Source organism: Mixophyes fleayi, chromosome 4 (assembly GCF_038048845.1).
Source record: "Mixophyes fleayi isolate aMixFle1 chromosome 4, aMixFle1.hap1, whole genome shotgun sequence".
In the NCBI taxonomy this organism is placed as follows: Eukaryota; Metazoa; Chordata; class Amphibia; order Anura; family Limnodynastidae; genus Mixophyes; species Mixophyes fleayi.
This window is the reverse complement of record NC_134405.1, coordinates 48468435-48481781: the sequence shown is the minus strand read 5'-3', so window position 1 is coordinate 48481781 and position 13347 is coordinate 48468435. Positions and strand designations below refer to the sequence as shown.

General features: G+C 38.2%; 1 protein-coding gene across 3 annotated transcripts in view; it reads left to right on the top strand.

Moving 5' to 3' along the window:
- The first annotated feature begins 679 nt into the window (after positions 1-679).
- The window catches only part of ADGRE5 (adhesion G protein-coupled receptor E5), a 147282-nt gene continuing 134614 nt past the window's right edge, over positions 680-13347 (top strand). For all 3 annotated transcript variants that reach the window (XM_075206895.1, XM_075206896.1, XM_075206894.1), the window contains exon 1: positions 680-1338. In XM_075206895.1, coding sequence (XP_075062996.1) covers positions 1287-1338 — 52 coding nt within the window. In that variant the 5' untranslated portion in view covers positions 680-1286. The remainder of the gene's footprint in view (positions 1339-13347) is intronic.

Genomic DNA, 13347 nt, shown 5'->3' with positions numbered 1-13347 from the left:
TAGGAGCATCACTTTGTACCCTGGGGAACACTAGTACCAATGTGTTATTAGTAGGGTTTTATATGATCTGATTAAAATAATATCTTTATTAATGATTCAAAACATTAGAATCATTACAGCAGCAAAATTGTTAATTAAAAATGTGTAAGTGTAATTGTAGTGTCGTTAAAAAAGAGACACTCTAGGAACTGGAGTTTAGCTATATAATGATAATATCCCTTATTTTATTATTCATTCATACTGATCCAGATTGTAGATTGTGTAGCTACCCAGATACAATAAAACAGATACATCTTTCTTTGTCCGTTACATCTTAATTCTCCTTTTTTTAATCTCCTGTCTTGGAGATGTGGGGGCTGAGGAAGTGTTGCATGTTGCCAACTTCGTCTACACAGAAGCCAAAGCTCCCTGTTGTACTTCTGCTTATCGCTCAATGTTCAGTGCAGGATCTTCACTACTATAATGTGTTATGCAGGACTGATCTTCTGCACATTTACCATACAGACACATAAATGGAAGTTATAGTTCATTACTGTGCTCATTTATCTCTTTCAATTTTTGGTTCTCTCATGTTACTGTCCTCTCTCTTTTTTTCTCTCTTGTTCTCTCAACGCCTCCCCTTCCATCACTCCCCTCTATTTGTGTATATGAAGAGTGACCTCACTCTTACACCCCCATTGCTCACTCACTTCCTCTTCCACAGCATTAGAGAAAGAGCATCGTGCAGGGAGAAAGCTTCAGACAGTGACACAGACGATAATATACTTCATAGAGGCTGTACAGAGAGCAATATTTATCAAAGACTACAGGGGGTATAGTACTGAGGTACATAGAGAAACTGTGCTTCCTAAATCCTACAGGTTACATGGAAGTTCTGGTGATAGAATGTTACAGGACAGCTAAGTGAAATACTACAGACAGAGCAGCAGATAAGGAAGGAAAAATTAGGAAACAGGTAAAACATCATAGAGTAATTGAATAGAGTGAGGAAAGGTGAAGGTACAGTGGTACAAGCAGAATCAGGTGCATAGAGGGTACAGAAAAATACTTTGTGTATGGTGGAATTATTACACAGGAAGAATATAAAGTAAGTATCAGAAGAAGTGTACACAGAGCAGAGTACATCGGGGAATGCAGTGTAGAGTGTAATGGGAAACGTTCACTGTGGGACTGAGGAAACTACTTAGGATAATTAAATCAGATACAAATATTACAAGTAGTACATAGATTAGAAAACAACTAATACCAATTCACCTGGATACGCTGGAGCCGACGGCAGAGAAAATATGCAACTCTGGTGGAAAATCAGTGTTTCCTTGATGATACTCTGGATGTTTGGTAATACTCTATGTCTGTCTGTCTATAACTGTGATGTATTTGGGGTCCCTAACAATAAAGCAGTATAATGGTTTATGTGCTTGATAGTCTCTAGCAGGGATATAATGTAATGGACACGGGGAAAAGGCCAGGACATTTGGGTGGTTATTAGAAGGTGCGGGTAATACTGTGGTGTTTTCTAATAGGAATGGGATAATGTGCCCTGATGGTTTCTAATATGGAAAGAGTAATTTGATGTATCCTGCCAGTGCTTAATTAATTAATTTAATGTATCCTGACAGTGCTTAACACACTCCGCCGTCCACAACTATACTAATACCACAGTTGTCACTTACTCACTCTCCCTCTGCATTCCTGTCCCTTACCACACATGGGGAATGAGCCAAGTGATCATTCTGCTTAACCTCTAATAATTGTGCTTTGCTCATTGTATTAGTTTGTTACTGTTCATTTGTGTTTACATTTTAAGCTTAAACTTGTGTTCTGTTTCACCACATCAACTTTCCTGTCCTTGCTTGTATATTACTTATGTTTGCTATTTCCCAATAGTATACTATTACCCAATTTATAGACAATATAATAATGTGATGAAGTGTCACATACACTAGAGACAATAATATGAAGGTTGCATTTATCATGTAATGTAGAATTAAATACCAGCCCAAATACAAAATACAAGTGCAAAATAAATTCAGTTTAATTAAAATAAATGAAATCATCATCATCAGCAGTAGCTATTTATATGAAATACAAACATCTGTTATTTTCCTCTTTAAAAATCTTATCCTGCTTTAGTCCGAATGGAAAAACCAATTCATTAATGGAAATAGATAACTGTGACTTCATGTAATATAACAGCCACAGTATGGAATGAAGAACTATCAGCTGGAGAACTCAATCTGCTAACATCCAATCAAAAGCGGTTAGTGCTGCTAATCGTTGCAACAGCCCTTCAGCAATTGGAACAGATACGCCTCCTGGCAGATGTAAATGCATTTGAGTACAGGTCTACCTCAAATGCAATTTGGTGAACATGCCGTTACTGCCAGCCGCTACCCTCCACCATTCCCCATCTCCAGTCAGAAACAGTCGCAAGTGTAAGATGCAAACAAATCTGCATACGGGCATCAGAATCCTTTGGTGCACATGTGTGGTATTGAATTGTGCATCTTGTGCAAATAAAAGATACATCCATCTCTACATGAGGCCAATAGTGTTTTGATGGTTACTGGTTAAGGGTACGTAATGTATTGATGACCACTGCTTGAGAATGGATATAGTGCTTTGTTGGTTATTGTTTGAGAAAATATAGTGCTTTGATGGTCACTGTTATAGCAGGGATGCAATTTTCTGATTGTCACTGGTTGAATGGGATATAGAGCTCTGGTAGTCTTTAATTGAGTTAGGTGCAATTTCTCTGATGATAAGATGAAATGCTCTGATCAGTTGTTGAGATGGGATATAATGCATTGATGGTAAAGAAGAATAAGTGCTCTGGAATTCTTAGGTTGATAAGAGATATAGGGCTCTGATGTTCTTCAGATGAGATGGGATAGATACACCGCAATGGTCACGATTGTTGTGCGACAATACCAATTTACGACACCTAAATGGGATGGGGCTTAGCAATTTTGGTGCAGTTCTTTATTAAACAAATTAGTAGGACCAGGCATTTTAGGAACATGGGTGGAAAGATTGGCGGTGTGTACAGTTGACGTCACAATGTTGAGAGGCACGGTTATATAGTTTGCTCTGAAGGTCTTTTGCTGAGAGGATATATATATATTGCTCCAATGGTTTCAAGTGATCAGTGGTTGTGATGGGATATAGTGCTGTGATGGTATTTGGATGAGAAGGGATATAGTGGTCTGATGGTCAATGGCTGAGAAGAAAAAGTTATTGATGGTCTATAGTTGACAATTAATATATTATGATCTGATGGCCTATACTTGAGATATGATATAGTGCTCTGGTGGTCATTGGCTGAGAAGGACACACCTATGATGGTCTTTAGTTGAGAATGAACATGCTCTGATGGCTTATAGTGGAGATATTATTTAGTGCCCACATGGTCTCTGGTTGAGATGAGATGTAGATTTCTAATGAACATTACCTGAGATGGAACATAGTGCCTTGATGGTCACTGCTTGGGAAGGGATATAGTGGTCTGATTGTCACAGGTTGAGGACCATACTGTTTCCATAGTCATAGTGTTCTGATGTTCATTGGTTGAAATGTGATATAAACCATTGTCAATCATCAGAATCAAACAAATTTGTGATATATGAAGTGAGAGTACAAACAGTGATGTGTAACTTGTTATGATGACTGCTATTTGACGAGTGTCAAGCAACGACTGGTAACAGGTGAGCAACACGTAATGAAACATGGACAATGACTGACGATTGACAAACCATGAGGGAAACATAATGATTCCTGAGGGACTCCTAAGAACTCCAAGAATGATCAGTGATGTATGTATTTAACACGTAACACAGTTTGACATTTACATTAAAGGGAATTATATGTTCCAAAAGATGGAGCTAGCCAGTATTGATATTTTAAAGAATATCCAACTGTTCTTTGATTAGTTTTAGCATAAATGATTTGTAATTGGATTGTATTTTATATGTATTTTAAATGGTTAAAATATAAGCACTGACTTGTGCCATCTATTGGAATGTAAAGTTCACTTATTTGTTGTGTAAAAAAAAAAATGATGTGAGACATGGTAAAATACACACCATCGTACATCAGTTATCATTCTGACTTCTTGGGAGTGTGGGTGGAAACAGTCATCTGTTCTGACAATGACTGGATAGAATATCTATTCAAATACAATTTACAGGGAACAGTGTACAAACAGCTATTGTTGAAACTTCTGTATCTTAAATATAAATAAACTATAATATACTGAAATAAAGGTATCTATAATCACATAAATAGCATGCCATAGGGCAATAATACAATTTAGTGCAAAAGATTAGTTGAACAATAACACAACAATATAGCATTCTCTAATTGCATTTAATAATGACAATAATAACAATCAATAGGAGAATCAGAAACCATGCAGGGAACAAATCAGTAATGACAATAGCCTATAATTTACAGTGACAGTAATAACCAGTTGGAACACTTCACCATGAGGCTCATAGCAGTGCCATGTTATATGTCTCACTCCTTTCAATAAGAAAAACATTAGCTTTCTCAAGGGCACCAACCTCAAGATGAAAAACCACTTAGGAGCATGAAAGAGTTGGATGGAGCTGGGAATGTAAGACACAGCTGTCCCAACAAACTGTATCGAAAATGCAAGTAAAAATAAACTAGAAAGCACCTAATTAGAGTGTAGCAGACGTCCTGTCTCTATATTTTTTGGTTGCTGTTCTGGGTCCTTTAGCATGTTTTTGTTCTATTATGGTGAGTTAGATGTATGTAATTACTAACTATGTACAATCTGTTTGCTGGATTATTTTGTGCTGTTTCTCTATACTCTTTACTGGATATTTATTGAAATGAAATGTCCCCCTTATTAACCTTATTATTATTATTATTATTATTAATTTTTATTTATAGGGCACGATACAGGATGAGACAGCACAGTACAGTTAACAAAAAGCACAATAACACGGAAGCTCAACGTATAGCTAGATGAGAGGTGAGGGCCCCCAGCGGGGTAGAGAGAGGGGTAGAAGGGCAGGAGGACCTCATGGAAGAGACAAGGAGCTGGAGAGCAGAGTTAAGGTGGTGGAGAACAGGAGGAGAGGAAGCCCTGCTTGAAGGAGCGCACAATCTAAGGGAAGGGTAGGACGGACAGAGACGCAATGGTAGGAGGAGGAAAGGGGGAGAACGGAGGCAGAGACGGAGAAGGGGGGAGAGGAGAATGATAAGGAGGGAGGTAGGAGGAGGACAGGAATGAAAGCAGGAGTGGGAGGGAGTAGGGGGGAGACTGGGAGGAGGTCAATTAGGTGGGGGACTGGAAGGCTTTAAGGTAGAGGTGGGTTTTTAAGGTCTGTTTGAAGCTGGACAAGTTAGGGGATGTTCTGATGGAGCATATTATTAACATTTATATACATAGTGCCTACATATTATGTAGCACTTTACATAGACTATCTATTCATTCCCATTACTCCCAGCCCCAGTCAAGCTTACAATCTATACTCCCTAACACACAAATGCACACACAGGGTTACTTTTGTTACAAGCCAATTAGCCTAACAGTGTATTTTTGGAGTGTTGGAGGAAACCAGAGCACCAGGAGGAAACCCACAAAAATGTTGTAGGAACATACAAACTCCAAACAGATAGGGCCTTGGTTGAATTCTAACTTAGTTCTGAGTCAGCAATGCTAACTACTGTGCCACTGTCTTGCTCACCCTGTTCTTTTATTTATTTATATTTTTTATTTATGCTTATGATAAACTTTAGAATTTTAACCAGTATAAATATTATTTGATGAAACAAGATTAGGAGGTAAAGTCAGTATATTTCTGTAAGGATGTAAGGAGGCAGGTGGTGACTGTAAGAATCCAAGAAAAATGATTGTGGTTCGAACGTCACGTTGGCAGGCAACATCCAATAATCAGGCCAAGGTCAGGGCAGGCAGAGATCAAGATCAAGGGCTAGATTTACTAAGCTGCGGGTTTGAAAAAGTGGGGATGTTACCTATAGCAACCAATCAGATTCTACATTTCATTTATTTTGTACCTTCTACAAAATGACAGCTAGAATCTGATTGGTTGCTATAGGCAACATCCCCACTTTTTCAAACCCGCAGCTTAGTAAATCTAGCCCCAAGTTCGGTAATCGGGTCCTGGTCAAGGTGGGCAAAGGTCAATAGCAAATCGAACAGCAACCTGGGGTCAAAGGCAGGAAAAAGAAGCAGAGTCCAATACACAGTCTGAGTCACAACAGCAGATATACACAGGATACACAGACACCACAGCACACTGGTTCAGACTAAACTATCTACAGCATAGGTGGTAGAAAGGAAGGGGTGTATGAATACTGAGGAACCAATAAGAGAAAGCCCAGCATAATGAATGACACGTGCGCAGAGACCACCAATTGGGAGGACTGACTGACTAGTGTTAAAGTAATAATTTAATTTCTTCAGCAAAATAAACTTTAAGAATAAAATTATATCATTGTTTATTTATAAAAGCAAAGCTTGCGCTGTGATAATATCACTCTCATTTTCAGTCTCTGAAAACTCTGGTCTACCACACCAGACAGTTACTTTTAGTACCAGCAAAAGTAGGTTGTACTACAATTTATAAATGTCATATTACAATTGGCTGAGAAGGTATATAGGCGTTTCTTGATCCTTTTGGGTCCCCTGGATTCAATGGAGACTTTGGAGAAGTTTGTGCAAGTCTTTGTTCATCCACTCTGATTAGAAAAATCTGTTCTTTGAATTCATTCCTGTTCATATCCCTCTCATCAGCACACACGCAAGGATCCAATTGAAATAATAATACCATATCAAATATTAATGATATACTAAAATAAGATAAGACAATGGAAATATTTTTATATTAATAAATTGACTTTATCCAAAAAAAATATCTTTGACACTAGGTGCTAGCAGAAGACACAGAAGCAACCACTCTGTAAAACTGTAATACAACATAAAAAGGAAACATAAGTTCACAAATCTCATATTCAACAAGCCATCCCTTGGTGTATCCTTGTTAGGCACAGTCTAGGGGACTGAGGCTTGCTATTCTATTATGGCTGTAAAGTCAGTAGTCTAGCACAAGCTTTCAACAAGCACACCCTGGTTCAAAGACCAACAGAGTTCTAAAAGTGAAGATTTCTTGATCCTCACAATTGCCTCCCTAGTCATTTGATCATTGACAGTCCTTGGCAGCTGGAACCATAATCCACAGCAGTCCTGGTTCCTATGAAGGGGTGCATTGGGTATAGGTGGAAGCCAGTCCCCCTGGCTACCCGGATTGGCAGCCCTCGTTTTTTGGGAATTGGTTAGGGACCAAGTATATGCCCCACTTCTTCCCACACCTTTAAGAATCCTCTAGCCTTTTTAGTTTGACAGGGTCAGGATAAAGAAGCAGTACAGGGGAAATCTTGAAGTGGGTTTGATGAGCGGTTATCAGAGAGGAGTCACAGCACAGGCCATAGGCAGATCTAAAAGGGCATGCTGAATAGAATATCAAGATGAGGTTTGAGATGTATGAAGCGGTGGTGTTGTTGAGCTTTGTTGGTGAGGACGAGTACTTTGAATTGTATTCTGAAAAATATGGGAAGACAAAGTAGGGATTTAAATAGTGGTGCAGCATACATAGATGCATACATAGCTCTGGTATGATCTTGGATATGTCAACTCCATCAGCAGCTTGTCACATTACAGAAGCAGGACACTACTAGATCTAGAAAGCATGCCAATGAATAAATTTCTGGAACATGCATATTATATAGTAAGGCTCCAGATAACCTGAATATAATAATAATCATATTTTCTATACATTATTAACCTAACATTCTAATATCCTTGTATTAGTGTATGCTTTAATTTAGATCACTTGTGTCTATGTTATTTTGTTAAAATATACACTCATCTACCAACAATACATATAATACATAAAATATGTCATATCTGTAGTTGGTTGTGTGTCTGTTATGTGCCCTATTATTCACTATTTTTTTTACATTGCATTATGTTGATATCTTTCAGATTATTATAGTATCAATATGTTTTTTACTAACTTATCTTTTATCTCTGCTAGTGGATTAAACATTGTTCTATTTGTCCACGGCCCACCCCCACTACTGTCACTGATCTTTCACCTTAAGGTGCTCTAATTCTGATATTTGAGGTTTAAGTGGTTTCCAGATGTCCTCTTCCCTGTTCACTCTTCATTCTAAAGAGATGGTTTTGAGTCTATTTTTAATTGAAATGTTTGCATCTGATATAAAGTTTGTTGATATGGTTGCTGCGACAACTGTATTTTACAATTATCACATTGCTCATTCTTTCCCGTTGACACTTCACTACTAAGTGATAATGTTTATGCCCCCTGCCTGATTTCTTCTGTTTTTGCATATTTGTCAAACTTAATTGTTTCAGATCTTCAAACAAAATTGAATATGTTCAAACACAACCTGAGTAAACACAAAATACAGTTTTCAAATGGTAATTTCATTTATTGAAGGAAAAAGTTATCCAATACTCATGTGAAAAATGAATTGCGCCCCTAAGCTTAATAACTGACTGTGCCACCTTAAGCAGCAACAACTGCAGCCCAATGGTCCTGATGACTGGAGATCAGTCTTTCATATCGCTGTGGAGGAATTTTGGCCCACTCTTCTTTGCAGAATAGCTTATTTCAGCCACATTGTAGGTTTTTCGTACACGAACTGCCTTTTATAGTCCTGCCGCAGCATCTCAATTGGATTCAAGTCAGGACTTTGACTATGCCACTCCAAAACCTTCATTTCACTTATTTTGAGCCATTCAGAGGTGGACTTGCTCTTCTGCTACAGATCCGTTGTCTTGTTGCAAAACCAAATTGTACTTGAGCTTCAGATCACGGACTGATGACCACACATTCTCCCTCAGAATTTTCTGGTAGAGGGAAGAATTCATGATTCTGTCAATTATGGCAAGTTGCCCAGGTTCTGAATCAGCAAAGCAACCCCACACCATCTCACTACCACACCATATTTGACTGTTGGTATAATGTTCTTATTGTGAAATGCTTGTTAGCTTCATGGCAGATGTAATGGGACCCATGTCTTCCAGAAAGATTACATTTTGACTAATCAGTCCACAGAACATTAGCTCAAAAGGCTTGGGGGTAATCAATGTGTTTTTTGGCACATGTGAGTCGAGCCTTTATGTTCTGCTTGGTTAGTAGCAGTTTTCGCCTTGCAACTTTCCCATGAATACCATTTTTGCCCAGTCACTTTCTTATGGTGGAATCATGAATGCTGACATAAACTGAGGCCTGCAGTTCCTTAGATGTTCGTCAGGATTCTTTTGTGACTTCCTGGATGAGTCGCTGATGTGCTCTTGGAGGCATTTTGGTAGGCCGGTCATTCCTGAGAAGATTCACCACTGCTAAAAGTTTTCTCGACTTGGAGATAATAGCTCTCACTGTGGTTTACTGGAGTCCGAGAGCCTTAGAAATGGCTTTGTAACCATTTCCAGACTGATAGATTTCAATAACTTTATTTGTCATCTGTTCTGGAATTTCTTTTGATTGCGACATACTGTGCTGCTTGTTGAGACCTTTTAGCCAACTTCACATTGCTGGAAAGCTTCTATTTAAGGCTGTGTAAACACTATAGGCTTTTCAGCTGATTATCGGCCGATCACCCGATAAACGACTATTCGGTCAGATATTGCATTAGGATGTACACTGAAGCAATGAACAATGGTCGTTCCAAAGCTCATCGTAACATTCTATTTTATTTTCAAAATGGACTAAAAATCTTGTTCAACGACTCCTGATGTCCTTCCAATTCTGCAGTGTTTATGCACTCATGATCAGGATCTCCATAGAGTTTACAGAGTCATGAGCTGATCTTCAGCAGATGGATATGACAGATGAAGAGCACAGATCTGGTAAATCTTTTAAAACATGTATAGTGTGTACACATGAATTGAAATGCTGATGACTTTTTTTCTTTTAATCGGTCATTAGTAAAATCGCTACTGATAAGGCATCAGGAGAAATTTTCTGTAGTGTGCACCCAGCCTGTGAATGTGATGTGTAGATTCAACAGGGCTGGCAGTTATCAAGCCTGATTGTGTCTAGTCTAATTGAAACCAATTATCAATTCAATTTGGTTCATTGTTTGAATGAGCAACTAAGGGGACAATTATTATTTACACAGCGTCAGCTGGTGTTTGATAACTTTTTTTTTTTCATAGTCCAGTTTTAGATTTTGGTGGTTGATCTATTTTTTGCTAGTGTATTCTGGTGTATTATGTGCTCTTTATCATAGTCCATCTCTCTATCTCTTTCTCGATATATACACTATATGGACAAAAGTATTCAGACATGTGACCATTACACCAACAGGGACTGAAATGACATTCTATTCCAATACATATACTTTAATATGGAGTTGGTCCCCCTTTTGCAGCGATAACAGCTTCCACTCTTCTTGGAAGGCTTTTCACAAGATGTTGAAGTGTTTCTGTGGGAATTTGTGTCCATCATTCTGTAGAGCATTTATGAGGTCAGACACTGATGTTGGACGAGTGACCTGGCTTACAATCTGCATTCCAGTTCATCCAAAAGGTGTTTGATGGGGTTGAGATCAGGGCTCTGAGTGGGCCATTCAAGTTCTTCCACACTGATTTCATCAAACCATGTCTTCGTAGTCCTTGCTTTGTGCCCTGGGACACAGTCATGTTGGAATAGAAAAGGGCTTTCCCCAAACTGTTGCCACAAAGTTGAAATAATAGCATTGTCCAAAATGACTTGGTATGCTGAAGCATTAAGATTGCCCTTCACTGGAGATAAGGGGCCTAGCCCAAACCCTGAAAAACAGCCCCATACTATTACAACTAATCCACCAAACTTCACAGTTGGCATAATGCAGTCAGGCAGATACCGTTCTCCCAGCATCTGCCAAACCCAGACTCACCCTTCTGACTGCCACGCAGAGAAGCATGATTTGTTACTCAGCAGAACACGTTTCCACTGCTCCACAGTCCAGTGTAGGTGTGCTTTATACCACTCCATCCAACGCTTGGCATTGGTCTTGGTGATGTGAGTCTTGTATGCAGCTGCTCAGCCATGGAAACCTATTCCATTAAGCTCCCGTTGCACAGTTTTTGTGCTTGCATTAATGCCAGTGGATGTTTGTAACTCTTTACCTATGGAATGAGCACATCATTGGCGATTTTTACACACCATGTAAAAATGGTGATACAAATTCAACAATGTGTATATTTCGGGCGCAAGTAGACTAAATCTCCTTAATTAATATACTACAAATCCAAAATTTGTCTGTTTTACCCAGTTTGTTTATTATCTCCAACTTAGTAATCGCCAACCACCTCCAAACTACGGGTAGATGCAGGACTCACTCAAAATCACTCTGCAGGGTTTAGGGAAAACATGGCCATAAAAGACAAGTAAATAATGTGCTGAAACATCACAGACTTAGGGCTAGATTTACTAAGCTGCGGGTTTGAAAAAGTGGGGATGTTGCCTCTAGCAACCAATCAGATTTTAGCTTTTTATTTATTTAGTACTTTCTACAAAATGCCAGCTAGAATCTGATTGGTTGCTATAGGCAACATCCCCACTTTTTCAAACCCGCAGCTTAGTAAATCTAGCCCTTAGTATCTGTTCATAAAGAGACACATAGAAATCAATGATAGACTCTATCTTGTTTCATAATAAAAGGAAAACACCATACTGCTACACTTACAATGGTCTATAAAGGTTAAAGGAAGATAATCACAACATGTAAACATATTTAAAAACATTATGACAACAATAATACCCAAGATCTCACCTCAGTGCAGGTGAATGCATCATAAGCAAATGAATTGGTGCTCCATCTTCTGAATCTATCCTTAGATGATAAACTGCAGGGAAAGCTGCACAGCACATGAAAGCAATACTGATACATTGTCTATCAATATGCAGTCAAGCTATTACTATATGTTCACAGGATGCCTTCTTGGTCACACGGGATCTCATTTAGTAATGATACACCTTTTGCACACACTTAAAAATGCATGTGTATGCTTGTGTTTGCATTTATGTCTGAAATTTGGGTTGCATATTGTGACAAATAACACTCGCCTGAGCCTGCGTGACGTGTGTGTGACAAAGGGTTAACCAAAAACAACCACCTGGTCTGTCTAAAATGATTAAATCCTTCCCTATCTATGCTATACACTAGCTTTGCCGTACCAGCTATGCTACCACCAAGGTATTTTTTTTATGAAGAGCTGACACTCTTATTTAGGAAGCCTTCGGTTCTCCCTTAGAATTAATCTAGCACAATTTACTTTAATCAGAGTGCACATTAACCACAATGTTCTCCTCTTTTCTATTATGTAGCGTTTTGACCAAACTGTTGCGTGAATTCATAAGAACACAGAGACTTGCACTTATTAAGTGTAATTTAATATGGAACATACATCCACAATGCTAAAACAGTTAATAAAATGGCATACAAATATAATGCAATTGTTTCTTATAAAGTAAAAAAAGATAAAACACAGAATTGATAAATCACATATAATCCCGCATCTGGTGCTGGGAGAAGCAGGAAAATGGGACACTCTTAAATATCAGATTGACTCTCAAAAGTGAACAATTTCTTAGAGTCACAGACATACTTGTCACTTGCAATATGTTACCAATCTTCACATGAAGCAGAGGTCATCTGGAAGAGGAAATGGAATTGAGATAACAAGGAAATTAAGAGGTTAAATAAACACAGAACAGAGCAGGTGCTTCCTGACCAGACATATTTTAATATTTTTTTAACTTTTTATTCCCACCAGGAATACCTGCATTTCAGCTAGTCTAGAGGATAGGACAGTAGACTATATAGGGAAAATAAGCAAAATGAATATACTTTTCTTTAATTTTTCCAGTGATTATTTTTTTAATCACTAGAGCATGTGACATCTAAAGGACATTTAAGCTAATCTTATGTCATGTTCTAAAAATGCAGTAGAACAAGTATGGGTCCTATAAGATCCTTTTCATCAATACATATATACTTTATTTTTACAGTTGGGGGTTTTCAGTAGGTTTAAGATTTAAGTTGTCAACAAATTGATGAGACAGATTGCATGGTGGAAAGCTTTGTTATTTAATGTATATTACAATATCATATTATATACAGTTTTTTATATATATCAATAACGATATTTCTTTAGACTATGCTCAGTTTCTGATTTTCTTAATACTCCTTTTCTGCTCTTGAATCTTCACCTTAGCTGCACGCTCACCCCCACTACTTTAACCTCTGTGCTGTCAAACACTACCAAGCCTCCTCATACCC